Here is a 17,329-nt window from a genome sequence, read left to right as displayed (position 1 = left end):
AGTGGAATTGAATCCTACTCGAATTTTACAAAAATTAGCAATTGCCAGAGCACAGGTTTTTTTTAAATCATTCCCATGCATGGTCAGCAAATTGGACTGTAAAAGACCATTTCTGAACCATTAGAGGGCATAAAAATATTAAAAAATCTTTTACTCTGCTCTCTGGGCTCTCCATGTCACCAGTCTGATCCCTGTCATATCGTCAGATCATCTATGTTTGCGCTGTAATCCCGGAGTCTCTCATACTGGGCAGAGACTTCTGACTTTGATCAGGGCTCAGGAGAGTACTGTGCAAAAGCTCACTCTGTCATGAGCAATCATGCGCAGAACCTTCCTGGACCCTATCAAAGCCAGAAGTCCCAGAGTACGAGATACTGGAATTTCTAAGGGTACCGTCACACAGTGGCATTTTTATCGCTACGACGGCACGATTCGTGATGTTCTAGCGATATCGTTACGATCTCGCAGTGTCTGACACGCTACTGCGATCAGACACCCTGCTGAGAATCGTACGTCGTAGCACATCGTTTGAAACTTTCTTTCGTCGCTGGATCTCCCGCTGTCATCGCTGGATCGTTGTGTGTGACAGCGATCCAGCGATGCGTTCGCTGGTAACCAGGGTAAACATCGGGTTACTAAGCACAGGGCCACGCTTAGTAACCCGATGTTTACCCTGGTTACCAGCGTAAAAGTAAAAAAAAATAAACCGTACATACTGACCATCTGATGTCCGTCAGGTCCCTTGCCGTCTGCTTCCTGCTCTGTCTGTCTGCCGGCCGGAAAGTGAGAGCAGATCACAGCGGTGACGTCACTGCTGCGCTCTGCTCTCACTGTACGGCTGCACTCAGTCAGAGCAGGAATCAGACGGCAAGGGACCTGACGGACATCAGATGGTCAGTATGTACTGTTTTTTTTTTTTTACTTTTACGCTGGTAACCACGGTAAACATCGGGTTACTAAGCGCGGCCCTGCGCTTAGTAACCCGATGTTTACCCTGGTTACCAGCGAACCTCGGCATCGTTGGTCGCTGGAGAGCGGTCTGTGTGACAGCTCCCCAGCGACCACACAACGACTTACCAACGATCACGGCCAGGTCGTATCGCAGGTCGTGATCGTTGGTAAATCGTATAGTGAGACGGTACCCTAAGTCAACAGAGATGATATGAAGGTAAGGAGAGGATCAGATGGGTGATAATGAGGAGACAGGGGGCTGTATAGGTGAGCATTGAAGTGAGTGTAAGGGAGCATAAGCAAAATGTAGAGCATAATTCAGAACATAATAAAGGACATTAAATTCACAGAGTATAACTTCTCTGAGAATCGAGCACCCTGGGAAAAAAAACGCGAACAGGTGAACTAGAATTAGTGTAATCCACTCCTCTCTAGTTGGAGACAATTTGGTGAATTGACCCAAAATATTGCACCACTTTCAAAGCTTTTTCTTAATAAGTTTTTTAGGCATGAATTTATTAGACCATTTATTAGCCACTGTGTATGGAGGTCTGTTCTATTATCTAAACTATGGTGAAGGGTTTATTTCAATGTAATAATTACAGCTCTGCTCAAAAGATTGCATACCCCAGCCGAATTTTTGCTTTATTGGCCTTTTTTCAGAGAATGTGAATGATAACACCAAAACATTTTCTCCACTCATTTTTAGTGGTTGGGTATAGCCATTTAATGTCCAACTACTGTGTTTTCTCTTTTAAATCATCATAATGAAAACCCAAAACATCCAAATGACCCTGATCAAACGTTCACATACATTGGTAATTTTGGCCTGATAACATGCACAGACGTTGACACAAATGGGTTTGAATGGCTACTGAAGGTAACATCCCCACCTGTGACCTGTTTGCTTGTAATCAGTGTGTGCATAAAAACTGAGCGAGTTTCTGGGATTCAGACAGATTCTTGCATCTTCCATCCAGCCACTGACATTTCTGGATTGTGAGTCAAGAGGAAAGCAAAAGAATTGTCAATGGATCTACAGGAAAAGGTAGTTGAACTGTATAAAACAGGAAACGGATGCAAAAAGATATCCAAGTAATTGATAATGCCAGTCAGCAACATTCAAACTGTGATAACAAATGAGAAATGAGGGGCTTTCTAAAAACAAAACGGCAGTCATGTAAACCAACAAAAATATAATCCACAACTGCCAGTAAAATTGTTCAGGAGTCGAAGAAAAACCCACAAATAGCATCAGCTGAAATGCAGGAGTCCCTGAAAACTAGCTATGTGGCTGTTTCAAGATGCACAATATGGAGGTACTTGAAGAAAATTGGTCTGCATGGTCGAGTCCCAAGAAGAAAGCCATTACTGTGCAAATGCCAGCAAGTATCTCACCTACAATATGCAAAACAGCTCAGAGACAAGCCGCAAAACTTTTTGGCCACAACCATAAACGGTACATTTGGAGAGGCGTTAACAAGGCCTTTGATGAAAGGGAACACTATTCCTACTGTAAAGCACGAAGGTGGATCGCTGATGTTTTGGGGATGTGTGAGCTAAAAAGACTCAGGAAACTTGGTCAAAGTTGAAGGAAAGATGAATGCAGCATGTTATCAGCAAATACTGGAGGCAAATTTGCACTCATCAGCCCAGAAGCTGCGCATGGGACGTACTTGGACGTTCCAACATGATCCAAAACACAAGGCCAAGTCGACCTGTCATTGGCTACAGCAGAACAAAGTGCAGGTTCTGGAGTGGCTATCTTAGTCCCCTGATTTCAATATCATTGAGCCACTCTGAGAGATCTCAAGCGTGCAGTTCGTGCTAGACACCCCAGGAATTTACAGCAACTGGAGGCTTTTTGCCAAGAAGAGTGGGCAACTTTTACCATCTGAGAAAATAAAAAACCTCAACTACCACAAAAGACTTCAAGCTGTTATTGATGTTAGAGGGAATACACGGTATTAAGAAATGGGGTGTGTGAAAATTGGATCAGGGTCATTTGGATGTTTTAGGTTCTCATTTTGATTTAAAAAGAGAAAACACAGTAGTTTTACATTAAATGGCTTCACCCAACCACTAACCATGAGTGGAGAAAAAGTTTTGGTGTTATCATTCATATTTTTTTCTGAAAAAAAAGGCCAAGAAAGCAAATATTCTGTCGAGGTATGTTAACTTTTGAGCACAACTGTCAATAGCTGGCAAAATACATGAATGTCCTTCATTGTTGAAGTGAGGGTGTTCCTAAATATTGTAATTAACCCCTTTACGACTGTTCATGTATATTCAAGTTAAAGGTAGTGCCCCTGAGTTTCATGTGCGCTTTGACGCTGGTTCCAAATCTTTCCACACACTTGATGGCTAATCTAATGATGGTGCATGGCTCCACCTGTGGCTGTTAAGCAGTTAAATCGCGCTGTCAATCACTGAAAATGGGATTTCACATGCGTCAGCCGGCAGCGCATTATAAATCCTGCCAAAGTAGTCATGGGTCTGCTGAAGACCCCCATGCCTGTCATTGTGAATCTCTTGTGAACACTGGCTTGTGTCTGGCATTCATAGGAGGTCATAGATTTTGCTATTCATAGCAGGGCTGAAGCAGTGCTATGTATAGCACAGGTGATTGGATAATCACAAGAGGTGTTTGCATTGACACTCAGCTCTGCTCTATTCTACACTATGCAGTAGTTGCTGGGAGTAAGAGATCAAATGAGATTATGTCTGTGTCCTTACATGTCTCACAGGAAAGACCGGTCTGAACTTCTCTGAAGGCATATTCTTTTTTCTTCTACATGATACCTTCTGCTTATAATTGTTCCATGTCATTGAGGTGGAAAAAGTACATGCTCACAGAGACAATTCTATGATAACACCTACTTAGACTTAGCATACATTAGAATTAAAATTTTGTAAGCTAATAGCTCAGCAATAGAGATGAGAAATTAAAAAATAAAAAGTAGATTTATTCAGCTCTCCAGCGATTATTTTTTATGATGTGGTCAGTTTGACATGCTAAAAGTAGTGAAAGGTCCTCTTTAAAAGGTGAAAATATATAGGTTATTATCTATAGAGAAATTATTATCTATAGTAAGGTTTTTAATCTAAAGAGGTTATTATCTATAGAAAGCTCCAAGGATTTACAGTACCAACAACATGTAGTCAGTCCACTTTGTAGAATTAATGCATTGTATTACAGTTGGATATTTTATGACAACATGGAAAATATGACAATATATGAGATGCTAGTTTGTATCTGCATAAGATGTAAAATGATAGTTTACAGTCAGTTATTTGGCATCAGAAAATGTAATTTGTTCCGGAAGCAATATTTGTATGTTTGTATATAAATATTGAGTTGTATTTTAGGGGAAAGTGTTCCTGTGACTAAGACACCATTGCCAAATGTTGATAATTCCATTCCTTGGAAAATACACAGTGGTGAAGATTACAAGAGACATGTCCTCTTCTGTGGCACAGAGGTCATCCAAACTCAAGCTCCTAATAAAAGTCTGGTGAAAGCTGTCGTATTAAGAACAGGTATAAGAATATAAGTTAACTATGCTATAATAAGGAGGATATGTGGTGCCCCTGAGGTCTGGTCGCCACAGAGGTACTGCACCTCATCCAGAGGTGTAGGACTCCGCACTTGGGTAAGGAGGGGGGCACTAACCAGGACTCCACACCTGCATCCAACACCACAACACTCCAGTCAAGGCATCTGGGTGAACCCTAAGGGAGGATGGCCTCATCCCAGTCTGGAGAGGGTTACTAGGTAGAGGACGTGGGTGGAGTGAGTAGTTAGGGGAGGAGCTAATTAGGAGGGAAAGTTAGGAGATTGTGAGAGGAGCTAAATGGAGTAAGAAGTGCAGAAAGAGGCTCCCTGTCAGAGGGAGCTAGAGAGAGAAAAGGTTGAAGAGAGAGAAGCTCCAGAAGGAAAGAAGGAGTCCTAGGGGCACAGGTAGTGAGCAATCCACCTGTGGGGCCCACCTCTACACTGACCATTGCCAGGTGGAGGGACCAGGTCACAGTGGGGAACCGGCCCACAAGACTAGTGGAGAACTACAAGACTCAGCCAGCCAGCCGGAGGCTGCAGCATCTGCTTGTGCTACAGTCACATCCAACACATTAGCTGAAAAGGCAGCCACATAGGGTCCAGGGGACCAGCAGAGAGTGTATCCCGACAAGATCTGAGGCTAATGGATTGGGACACTGTGTATGAAGGTGCAGGGTAGAAGGGTGAGAGCCAGCACAGCAAGACAGGGGATTCTGGAAGATGCACCCAATTTACTTGAGACACGGAAGACACAGCACCCAGGCTGGGGACTACAATTAAGAACTGTGAGTAAACATGTGGAAACTGTACCCTGCTGTGTCCTTTGAATTATTACTGCGTCACCTGCCCTGCACTACAACTACCATCATCACCCTTTAATGCCATCGCTACCTGTGGAGAGCTGTAACAACACTGCTGCATCACCATCAGCCCCTGCAGTCTCTTCAAGCAGCGTCAGCTAATATCTCCTATTTGCCGAATATCACAGATGGCATCACCAACAATTCCCTTTTCATCATCACTCTTATTGGATGCCCAAGGCCACAGACCGGGTCACCGCTGCCGTGATGCATCCCTTTAAGAACCGGCCTGGTATCGAGTATTCCCATGGCCCTGGTAGGATACATATGCAAACAAAGATAAACTGAAAATTTTATTGATATCTGCTTATGTATTTAGAACAGATTCAATTTTAAATGATAAGATGCAATATAATATAAAATACTATAAATGCAAAAAGTAATATAAGCATATAAGGCAATTGAGTGTGCAGTATATCATGGTTGACTGACCATTCAACATTTGGTCTTTGGGGTAGGTCTTAAAGGGGTTGTCTACTACTCAGACAACCCCTTCTCAATCCCTATTTTTCTCCATAGTAGAATAAAAACACTTATCCTCATGTTTGATGCCTTTCCCATGGTGTTGTGACTGTCTCTCCCAGGAATAACAATGTCACGTGATCCCTGCAGCCAATCTGTGCCGGTTTCCAGCAATGATGTGTACACATTTGGTATTTGCTTGTGCTTGAGATTGTGCTGTCAATCAGTGAGCACGGGGCAGAGATAGATGTACAAAAGTATAAGTAAGTGGGAATGTGCACTGAACTTTTCTGCCAATCAAAAGGGTATATCAAGTACCTTGTCAGCATATTTGAATAAAGAAGAATTTGGGGCAAAACAGAAATTAAAACGCTAAAGGTACAATATTTTTAGGTCTTTGTTCTCTAAAAGTGCGGTGTTTTTTATGCTGACAGATTCCCTTTAAAGGGAACCTGTCACATCAGGTAACACTATTAACCTGCAGATATCGGGTTAGTTTGCAGGTTTATAATATTAGGAGGGTACCCAGTTACTGGAGTGAAAGAGACTGTCAGGAGAAAATTAATTGTATTCCACTTGGGAGCCACCAGCATTCAGTCATACAGGAAGGCTAATACTGCTACAGTTACCAATCACACCTTTAAACATGCCCCAGTGCTATGACTGCCAGCCGGGTCAGTAATGTATTAGTGCAGAACCATCTGTCAGTCAAGTCAAAGTGCCAAGGTGTGTTTTAGTGTCAGATCACGGTTCTGTGAGCGGTGACTGTAGCTGCACCAGCAAAGCTATGTAACTGAAAGCTAATGGCTCACAAGAGGAGAAAAGTTCACTTTCTCCAGGGTGCCATACTTTCTGTATGGTGTACAAGAACTTTTCTAGCTAGACTAACCTACTAATTAGCCCTATATCAGCAGATTAATAGCATTTTGCAATGTGACAGGTTCCTGCTGTATATAAATAAATTCGGATTTTCACCTACCATAGCACTAATAACAGGCAGCCAAGAGTCAGTGGAGAAAAGGGGATGCTTGATAAGCATGTAGAAAAACCAGAACAATAGTGGCGTGTAGATTTTGAAAATACCTGGCTCAGAAGGGGAGAACATAGATAAAAGTGATTGTGGTGATCATTCTTACCATAATAACTAGGGTAACGGAGATGAAAAATTAAAAACTAAAAAGATGATTTATTCAGCTCTCCAGCCTTTATTTTTTATGATGTGGGCAATTTGAAATGCTAAAACTAGTGAAAGGCAAAAGCCTGGGCAAAGACCTAAGGCTTAACACCAAACATAGGTTTGCATTAACCAATTTAGTATTTTCAATCCAATGTCTGATCAGTAAATATTTGCCAATTCATGGTCATTTAACCCCTTGGTGATGGAGCCAATTTGCAGCTTAATGACATGGCCAATTTTTACAATTCTGACCACTGTCAATTTATGAGGTTATAACTCTGGAATACTTTAATGGATCCCATTGATTCTGAGAATGTTTTTTAATGACATATTGTACTTCATGGTAGTGGTAAAATTTCTTCTACATTACTTGTGTTTATTTATAAAAAAAATGGAAATATAGTTAAAAAAAATTTAAATTTTGCAATTTTCAAACTTTGAAATTTTGTGCCCTTAAATCAGAGAGATATGTCACCCAAAATAGTTAATAAATAACATCTCCCAAATGTCTACTTTACATCAGCACAATAATGGAAAAAAAAATGTTGTTAGGAAGTTATAAGGGTTAAAAGGTGACCAGTGATTTCTCATTTTTACAACGAAATTTACAAAACCATTTTTTTAGGGACCATCTCACATTTAAAGTCACTTTGAGGGGTGTACATGACAGAAAATACCCAAACTTGACACCATTCTAAAAACTACACCCCTCAAGGTGCTCAAAACCATATTCAAGAAGTTTATTAACGCTTTACGTGCTTCACAGGAACTGAAGCAAAGTGGCAGGAAAAAATTAACATGTGACTTTTTTTTTACAAATCTTTTACTTGAGAACTAATTTTGTTTTATTTTCACAAGTCTAAAAAGAAAAAAATGACAAAATGTGTTGTGCAATTGCTCTTGAATATGCCGATACCCCATATGAGGGGGTAAACCATTGTTTGGGCGCACGGCAGAGCTTGGTAGAGAAGGAGCGCCATTTGACTTTTTCAATGCAGAATTGGCTGGAATTGAGATTGGACACCATGTCATGTTTGTAGAGCCCCTGATGTGCCTAAACAGTGGAAATTCCCCCCATTTGACACTATTTTGGAAATTAGTCCCCTAAGCAACTTATCCAGATGTGTAGTGTGCACTTTGAACCCCCAAGTGATTCGCAAAAGTTTATAATGTAGAGCCATAAAAATAAAAAATCATATTTTTTTTCACAAAAATGATTTTTTCCCATAAATTTTTATTTTCCCAAGGGTAACAGGAGAAATTGGACCGCAACAGTTGTTGTGCAATTTCTCCTGAATATGTTGATACCCCATATGTGGGGGTAAGCCACAATTTGGGCGCATGGCAGAGCTTGGAAGGGAAGAAGCGCCGTTTGACTTTTTCAATGCAGAATTGGCTGGAATTGAGATCGGTCGCCATGTCAGGTTTGGAGAGCCCCTGATGTGCCTAAACAGTGGAAACCCCCCACAAGTGTCATCATTTTGGAAACCAGACCTCTTAAGGAACTTAGCTAGATATGTGGTGAGCACTTTGAACCCCCAACTGCTTCACAGAAGTTTATAACGTAGAGCCATGAAAATAAAAAATAGTATTTTTTTTCCACAAAAATGTTCTTTTCGCCCAAAAATGTTTATTTTTACAAGGGTATCAGGAGAAAAAAGTTGTTATGCAATTTGTCCTGAGTACGCTGATACCCCATATGTGGGGGTAAACCACTGTTTGGGCGCACGGCAGAGCTGTGAAGGGAAGGAGTGCCGTTTGACTTTTACAATGCTGAATTGGCTGGAATTGAGATTGGACGCCATGTCACTTTTGGAGAGCCCCTGATGTGCCTAAACAGTGGGAACCCCCCTCTAGTGACACCATTTTGGAAACTAGACCCCTAAAGGAACTTATTTAGATGTGTGGTGAGCATTTTGAACCTCCAAGTGCTTTACAGAAGTTTATAACGTAGAGCCATGATGTCCAATTTGTCCTGAGTATGCTGATGCCCCATATATGGGAGTAAACTACTGTTTGGGCACACGTCGGGGCTCAAAAGGGAAGTAGTGATGTTTTGAAATGCAGACTTTGATTGAATGGTCTGCGATCATCATGTTGCGTTTGCAGAGCCCCTGATGTTAGAGAGCCCCTGATGTGCCTAAACAGTAGAAACCCCCCACAAGTGACCCCATTTTGGAAACTAGATCTTCCCAAGGAGCTTATCTAGATGTGTGTTAAGCACTTTGAATGCCGCCCCTTAACTGCCACCATTAAAAGGCGTATCGGCGGTCATTAAGGGGTTAATGGCCTTTTTACATTGGCTGTTTCCACTTCAGGTTCACCCTGAATGATCAATAATGGAACTTTCAGTGCATGTAGGCTGCCATTGTTCTTTGCAGCTCAGGTCCATGTGCTGCTGAGAATGATGATCTTTTGTGTAAACCAATGAATGAATGATGATCATTTTTCTCATTCAGAGGATGATTGACAGCCCGATTAAACTGCATGATCATTGTAATCAAGCAGTCCTTTGTTCAAAATTGGTAAATTTTTAGTTTGGGAGCTTTCAGTTTTTATATCTGTTCTTCCATAACTTTTTATTTCTCCATCCATATAGTGGTATAAGAGCTTGATTTTTGCAGGATGAGTTCTAGTTTTGAATGATTCCTTTCACTTTATCATGTAATGAAAAACAGGAAAAAAAATTGTGGTCAAAAGAACACAATTTCTCAATTTTTTTGCTTTTTTGTTTTGTATTTGTGCATTCATTATTTGGTAAAATTGGTCTGGTAGTGCAGGGACAGAAAACAGTTATCCTAGCTTTTTTAATCTTTTTTTGGGGTGTTTGACAAATGGTGAAAAAAAAAATTGTATCCTGAAAGATTGGAATGTTATCGATGTGGTGATATAAAACATGTTACATTTATCTTTTCCTTTTAAACTTTTTTGCGTTTTTATTATTTTATCTGTGCTTTTAACACTTTCTTATGTTTACCTGTATTTTTAAGTTCTTTTTGGGCACTTGAACTAGAATATCACAGTATTGGAGTTCAGTGTGAAAATAATGAGGATGGCATTTACAGAGGCCTTCAGCAGAACCCTGATTGCCAAGCAACCCATTGGTTTCTGGCAATTGTCATGGCGGGCTGATCAGAACCAGTAACCAAACACCTAGAGCAGGGACAACAGTCCCAGAAAAAGGAAAACAGAGCAGGATATATGTATTAATATATATAAATCTTTATTAGTGGTAATGATACATAAAGTTAAAAAGTGCACATGTTGGATAAAATGATTAAAATAATATTTCCAGACAAATATACATAAGCCAATAGGCCTACGGTGTGCCAAAAGAGATTGAGCAATAGAATAGTAATTATATGTATATGTCTCCCCAATATGTAAAAAAATGAAAACGTGAAACTTTTATAATTAAAAGAAGTAACCCAAAAAACAGGGTTAGAAGGGAAAGTGCCAATTGTGCAAAGGTGCAATCGTGCAATATAAATTAGTGTAAATCACTCAAAAAAGCTATAAAGTGCCTTGCACACAAAAAACAATAAAGAAAGCTGTATGAAAATAAGGAGGACATATACCTTGTGGCGACACCGTATCCAACAAAACGCACCCCGACGCGCGTTTCGGATACACGATCCTTCGTCAGGGGATCGGGGTGCGTTTTGTTGGATACGGTGTCGCCACAAGGTATATGTCCTCCTTATTTTCATACAGCTTTCTTTATTGTTTTTTGTGTGCAAGGCACTTTATAGCTTTTTTGAGTGATTTACACTAATTTATATTGCACGATTGCACCTTTGCACAATTGGCACTTTCCCTTCTAACCCTGTTTTTTGGGTTACTTCTTTTAATTATAAAAGTTTCACGTTTTCATTTTTTTACATATTGGGGAGACATATACATATAATTACTATTCTATTGCTCAATCTCTTTTGGCACACCGTAGGCCTATTGGCTTATGTATATTTGTCTGGAAATATTATTTTAATCATTTTATCCAACATGTGCACTTTTTAACTTTATGTATCATTACCACTAATAAAGATTTATATATATTAATACATATATCCTGCTCTGTTTTCCTTTTTCTGGGACTGTTGTCCCTGCTCTAGGTGTTTGGTTCCTTTCATGGTAAGAGTGGTTTCCACTCACGTTTATTGTTATCACTGGGGTTATTATAAAATATTACTATTATTATTATTACTTTTATTATTTTTACCCATTTTTGTGGTTTCAATCTCTTGATCAGAACCAGTGCAGGTGTGCACCAGCGGTTGCATTAGTTAAATGCTGCTATCAAAGATTGACAGTGGCTTTTAAATTGTTAAATAGCCCCAGGCGGCACTAACTCAGGCTGCTATAGGCAGATGCCGCTATATATAACACAGTGAGCATTTGTCTGGTAAGGTGTGAAACGGAGTCTAGGTAGGTAGTCATGGCTAACGGTGGCTGCTTTGTCACACCCTGGCCCTCCGTCACATAAACACATTGTCCCTTCTCTGGTGAACTTGGTGGTCCACTTACTTGTACATCAGGGTCCACCTTGATCTGCTGGGGCTTCTTTCCTTTAACCCCTTAATCCCGTATGACGTACTATCCCGTCAAGGTGACCCGGGACTTAATTCCCGGTGACGGGATAGTACGTCATACGCGATCGGCCGCGCTCTCGGGGGGAGCGCGGCTGATCGCGGTCGGGTGTCAGCTGCCTATCGCAGCTGACATCCGGCACTATGTGCCAGGAGCGGTCACGGACCGCTCCCGGCACATTAACCCCCGGCACACCGCGATCAAACATGATCGCGATGTGCCGGCGGTGCAGGGAAGCATCGCGCAGGGAGGGGGCTCCCTGCGGGCTTCCCTGAGCCCCCCGCAGCAACGCGATGTGATCGCGTTGCTGCGAGGGTCTTACCTCCCTCCCTGCCTGCTCCAGACCCGGATCCAAGATGGCCGCGGATCCGGGTCCTGCAGGGAGGGAGGTGGCTTCACAGAAGCCTGCTCAGAGCAGGCACTGTGAAGCAGCCTGCACTTCTCTCAGATCGGTGATCTGTCAGAATGCTATGCAAACTGGCAGATCACCGATCTGTATTGTCCCCCCCTGGGGCAAAGTAAAAAAGTAAAAAAAAAAATTTCCACATGTGTAAAAAAAAAAAAAAAAAAAAAATATTCCAAAATAATGAAAAAATATATATATATTATTCCCATAAATACATTTCTTTATCTAAATAAAATAAAAAAACAATAAAAGTACACATATTTAGTATTGCCACGTCCGTAACGACCCGACCTATAAAACTGGCCCACTAGTTAACCCCTTCAGTGAACACCGTAAGGAAAAAAAAATAAAAACGAGGCAAAAAACAACACTTTATTATCATACCGCCGAACAAAAAGTGGAATAACACGCGATCAAAAAGACAGATATAAATAACCATGGTACCGCTGAAAACGTCATCTTGTCCCGCAAATAACGAGTCGCCATACAGCATGATCAGCAAAAAAATAAAAAAGTTATAGTCCTGAGAATAAAGCGATGCAAAAATAAAAACTATTTTATGGAAAAAATAATTATCGTATAAAAGCGCCAAAACATAAAAAAATAATATAAATGAGGTATCGCTGTAATCGTACTGACCCGAAGAATAAAACTGCTTTATCAATTTTACCAAACGCGGAACGGTATAAACGCCTCCCCCAAAAGAAATTCATGAATAGCTGGTTTTTGGTCATTCTGCCTCACAAAAATCGGAATAAAAAGCGATCAAAAAATGTGACGTGCCCCAAAATGTTACCAATAAAAACGTCAACTCGTCCCGCAAAAAACAAGACCTCACATGACTCTGTGGACCAAAATATGGAAAATTTATAGCTCTCAAAATGTGGTAACGCAAAAAATATTTTTTGCAATAAAAAGCGTCTTTCAGTGTGTGACGGCTGCCAATCATAAAAATCCGCTAAAAAACTCGCTATAAAAGTAAATCAAACCCCCCTTCATCACCCCCTTAGTTAGGGAAAAATAAAAAAAATGTATTTATTTCCATTTTCCCATTAGGGCTAGGGTTAGGGTTAGGGCTAGGGTTAGGGCTAGGGTTGGGGCTAGGGTTAAGGCTACAGTTAGGGTTGGGGCTAAAGTTAGGGTTAGGGTTGGGGCTAAAGTTACAGTTAGGGTTTAGATTACATTTACGGTTGGGAATAGGGTTGGGATTAGGGTTAGGGGTGTGTCAGGGTTAGAGGTGTGGTTAGGGTTACTGTTGGGATTAGGGTTAGGGGTGTGTTTGGATTAGGGTTTCAGTTATAATTGGGGGGTTTCCACTGTTTCGGCACATCAGGGGCTCTCCAAACGCGACATGGCATCCGATCTCAATTCCAGCCAATTCTGCGTTCAAAAAGTAAAACAGTGCTCCTTCCCTTCCGAGCTCTCCCGTGTGCCCAAACAGGGGTTTACCCCAACATATGGGGTATCAGCGTACTCAGGACAAATAGGAAAACAACCTTTGGGGTCCAATTTCTCCTGTTACCCCTGGGAAAATACAAAACTGGGGGCTAAAAAATAATTTTTGTGGGGAAAAAAAGATTTTTTATTTTCACGGCTCTGCGTTGTAAACTGTAGTGAAACACTTGGGGGTTCAAAGTTCTTACAACACATCTAGATAAGTTCCTTGGGGGGTCTAGTTTCCAAAATGGGGTCACTTGTGCGGGGCTTCTACTGGTTAGGTACATTAGGGGCTCTGCAAACGCAATGTGACGCCTGCAGACCATTCCATCTAAGTCTGCATTCCAAATGGCGCTCCTTCCCTTCCGAGCCCTCCCATGCATCCAAACGGTGGTTCCCCCCACATATGGGGTATCAGCGCACTCAGGACAAATTGGACAACAACTTTTGGGGTCCAATTTCTCCTGTTACCCTCGGGAAAATACAAAACTGGGGGCTAAAAAATAATTTTTGTGGGAAAAAATTTTTGTTTTATTTTTATGGCTCTGCATTATAAACTTCTGTGAAGCCCTTGGTGGGTCAAAGCGCTCACAACACATCTAGATAAGTTCCTTAGGGGGTCTACTTTCCAACATGGTGTCACTTGTGGGGGATTTCTACTGTTTAGGGGCTCTGCAAACGCAATGTGACGCCTGCAGACCATTCCATCTAAGTCTGCATTCCAAATGGCGCTCCTTCACTTCCGAGCCCTTCCATGCGTCCAAACGGTGGTTCGCCCCCACATATGGGGTATCAGCGCACTCAGGACAAATTGGACAACAACTTTTGGGGTCCAATTTCTCCTGTTACCCTCGGGAAAATACAAAACTGGGGGCTAAAAAATAATTTTTGTGGGAAAAAATTTTTGTTTTATTTTTATGGCTCTGCATTATAAACTTCTGTGAAGCCCTTGGTGGGTCAAAGCGCTCACAACACATCTAGATAAGTTCCTTAGGGGGTCTACTTTCCAACATGGTGTCACTTGTGGGGGGTTTCTACTGTTTAGGGGCTCTGCAAACGCAATGTGACGCCTGCAGACCATTCCATCTAAGTCTGCATTCCAAATGGCGCTCCTTCACTTCCGAGCCCTTCCATGCGTCCAAACGGTGGTTCCTCCCCACATATGGGGTATCAGCGCACTCAGAACAAATTGGACAACAAATTTTGGGGTAAGATAAGATAATTTTGGTCTAGATAAGTTCCTTAGGGGGTCTACTTTCCAAAATGGTGTCACTTGTGGGGGGGTTTCAATGTTTAGGCACATCAGTGGCTCTCCAAACGCAACATGGCGTCCCATCTCAATTCCTGTCAATTTTGCATTGAAAAGTCAAACGGTGCTACTTCCCTTCCGAGCTCTCCCATGCGCTTAAACAGTGGTTTACTCCCACATATGGGGTATCAGCGTACTCAGGACAAATTGTACAACAACTTTTGGGGTCCAATTTCTTCTCTTACCCTTGGGAAAATAAAAAATTGGGGGCAAAAAATAATTTTTGTGAAAAAATATGATTTTTTATTTTTACGGTTCTGCATTATAAACTTCTGTGAAGCACTTGGTGGGTCAAAGTGCTCACCACACCTCTAGATAAGTTCCTTAGGGGGTCTACTTTCCAAAATGGTGTCACTTGTGGGGGGTTTCAATGTTTAGGCACATCAGGGGCTCCCCAAACGCAACATGGCGTCGCATCTCAATTCCAGTCAATTTTGCATTGAAAAGTCAAATGGCGCTCCTTCGCTTCCGAGCTCTGTCATGCGCCCAAACAGTGGTTTACCCCCACATATGGGGTATCGGCGTACTCAGGACAAATTGTACAACAACTTTTGGGGTCCATTTTCTCCTGTTACCCTTGGTAAAATAAAACAAATTGGAGCTGAAGTAAATTTTTTGTGAAAAAAAGTTAGATGTTCATTTTTATTTAAACATTCCAAAAATTCCTGTGAAGCACCAGAAGGGTTAATAAACTTCTTGAATATGGTTTTGAGCACCTTGAGGGGTGCAGTTTTTAGAATGGTGTCACACTTGGGTATTTTCTATCATATAGACCCCTCAAAATGACTTCAAATGAGATGTGGTCCCTAAAAAAAAATGGTGTTGTAAAAATGAGAAATTGCTGGTCAAATTTTAACCCTTATAACTCCCTAACAAAAAAAAATTTTGGTTCCAAAATTGTGCTGATGTAAAGTAGACATGTGGGAAATGTTACTTATTAAGTATTTTATGTGACATATCTCTGTGATTTAAGGGAATAAAAATTCAAAGTTGGAAAATTGCAAAATTTTCAAAATTTTTGCCAAATTTCCATTTTTTTTGCAAATAAACGCAGCTAATATCAAAGAAATTTTACCACTATCATGAAGTACAATATGTCACGAGAAAACAATGTCAGAATCGCCAAGATCCGTTGAAGCGTTCCAGAGTTATAACCTCATAAAGGGACAGTGGTCAGAATTGTAAAAATTGGCTCGGTCATTAACGTGCAAACCACCCTCGGGGCTTAAGGGGTAAAGCACCAAGTAATGACAGGTAGAGTAGAAATCCAGCTTCAGCAAAAAAAGTTTACTCAGCTCGTCCAGTTTAGTCACGGAAACAGCACAAGGTTCTTCACAAAATATCACCATTCTGTTCCCTGTACTGTCCCTCACTTCTCCAGGAATATCGCAGGGTCATACCATCGCCTTCAGTACCGCAGCCTCCTTCACTGGTCAGACTAACCCGCTTCAGGAGTTCCCTGTCTGCTTCGCATTGGACATTTAGGGTTGTTCCCACGAAGTTAGCTGCTACCATATTGATGCTGCCCTGTATTCCTCCACCACGATGCGAATGTCAGCCCATAGGCCCTGGATGGCTGGGCTCCCCAGCTTGAACGTTATGGAACACAACTGTCCTGTCCTGGCTCCCAGCCTTCTTTGACTAGCTCCAGGAAGCTCCCCAACTACTCCCAGTTGGCCCCTCCTATCTAGCTAAATCTTATTGATCTAACTTATTTTTATCTTACTCTATTGTCCCCCCAGTGGCTAAATCCTATACTTTCCCTATATCTACTTGACACAATAACATCTGTACGTTGCATTACTCAGTATGGTAGCATTATAAAACACATCAAACATTCTTGGCATTCCACAGTATCCCATATCAGATATACCAGCTTTGCAGGGACATGGGCATGGATTATGGGTCATGAACTAGCCTCCTCCCCCCCCCCCCCACAAGGTGCACGCTCAATTCTTGAACCACTCAAAATGACCAATGCGACCACATGCCATAAATTTATGTTATGTGCTAATCATTGGGTTAAGACTTAAGAAAACTACTATTTAAGTAGACTTGTCAATGACATCAAATAAACAGCAACAAATTGTATTATAGGTATCCAGTTGTATGAGGAGGATTTATGTATAGACTCTTCAAGTAATTCTCTATTTTTAATTAACATTCTTTTCATATTTTAGGATTCAATACAGCAAAAGGTGATCTTGTTAGGTCTATCCTCTATCCCAAACCAGTAAACTTTAAACTTCACAGAGATGCAATCAGATTTTTACTGGGGCTTGTGGCAGTTACAGTGATTGGAGTGATTTACACACCTATTGTCTATACAAAAAATGGAGTAAGTTGTTTTTCAGTTTTGTGATAATAAATTGTTCTAGCAGGTAACAACTAAAAGTTTTTTTCAGACTAAAACAGGTATTCTCAAAGCACTACTGTATGTGCATTCTCAAAAGAACCTTCCTTAAAATTAAAATTAAAGATAACATTTCACCAAATTGTTCATGTTGAACTGGGCACACAGTGTCGTAGTGGCTGCATGATGGAATCACATATTTTATTCTTTTGTCTCTCTGCATCATTCATT

The 17,329-nt window shown here is 41.1% G+C and overlaps 1 protein-coding gene across 1 annotated transcript in view; it reads left to right on the top strand.

Moving 5' to 3' along the window:
- Window positions 1-17,329, top strand: part of LOC143803988 (putative cation-transporting ATPase 13A4) — a 219,379-nt gene that overhangs the window by 74,716 nt on the left and 127,334 nt on the right. The window contains exons 9-10 of the mRNA XM_077281738.1: window positions 4,321-4,491; window positions 16,926-17,083. Of these exons, the coding sequence (XP_077137853.1) occupies window positions 4,321-4,491; window positions 16,926-17,083 (329 nt within the window). The remainder of the gene's footprint in view (window positions 1-4,320; window positions 4,492-16,925; window positions 17,084-17,329) is intronic.

This window comes from Ranitomeya variabilis, chromosome 2 (genome assembly GCF_051348905.1).
Source record: "Ranitomeya variabilis isolate aRanVar5 chromosome 2, aRanVar5.hap1, whole genome shotgun sequence".
NCBI classification, from domain to species: Eukaryota; Metazoa; Chordata; class Amphibia; order Anura; family Dendrobatidae; genus Ranitomeya; species Ranitomeya variabilis.
The sequence above is the reverse complement of the archived record's forward strand: the minus strand, read 5'-3'. Positions and strand labels throughout refer to the sequence as shown.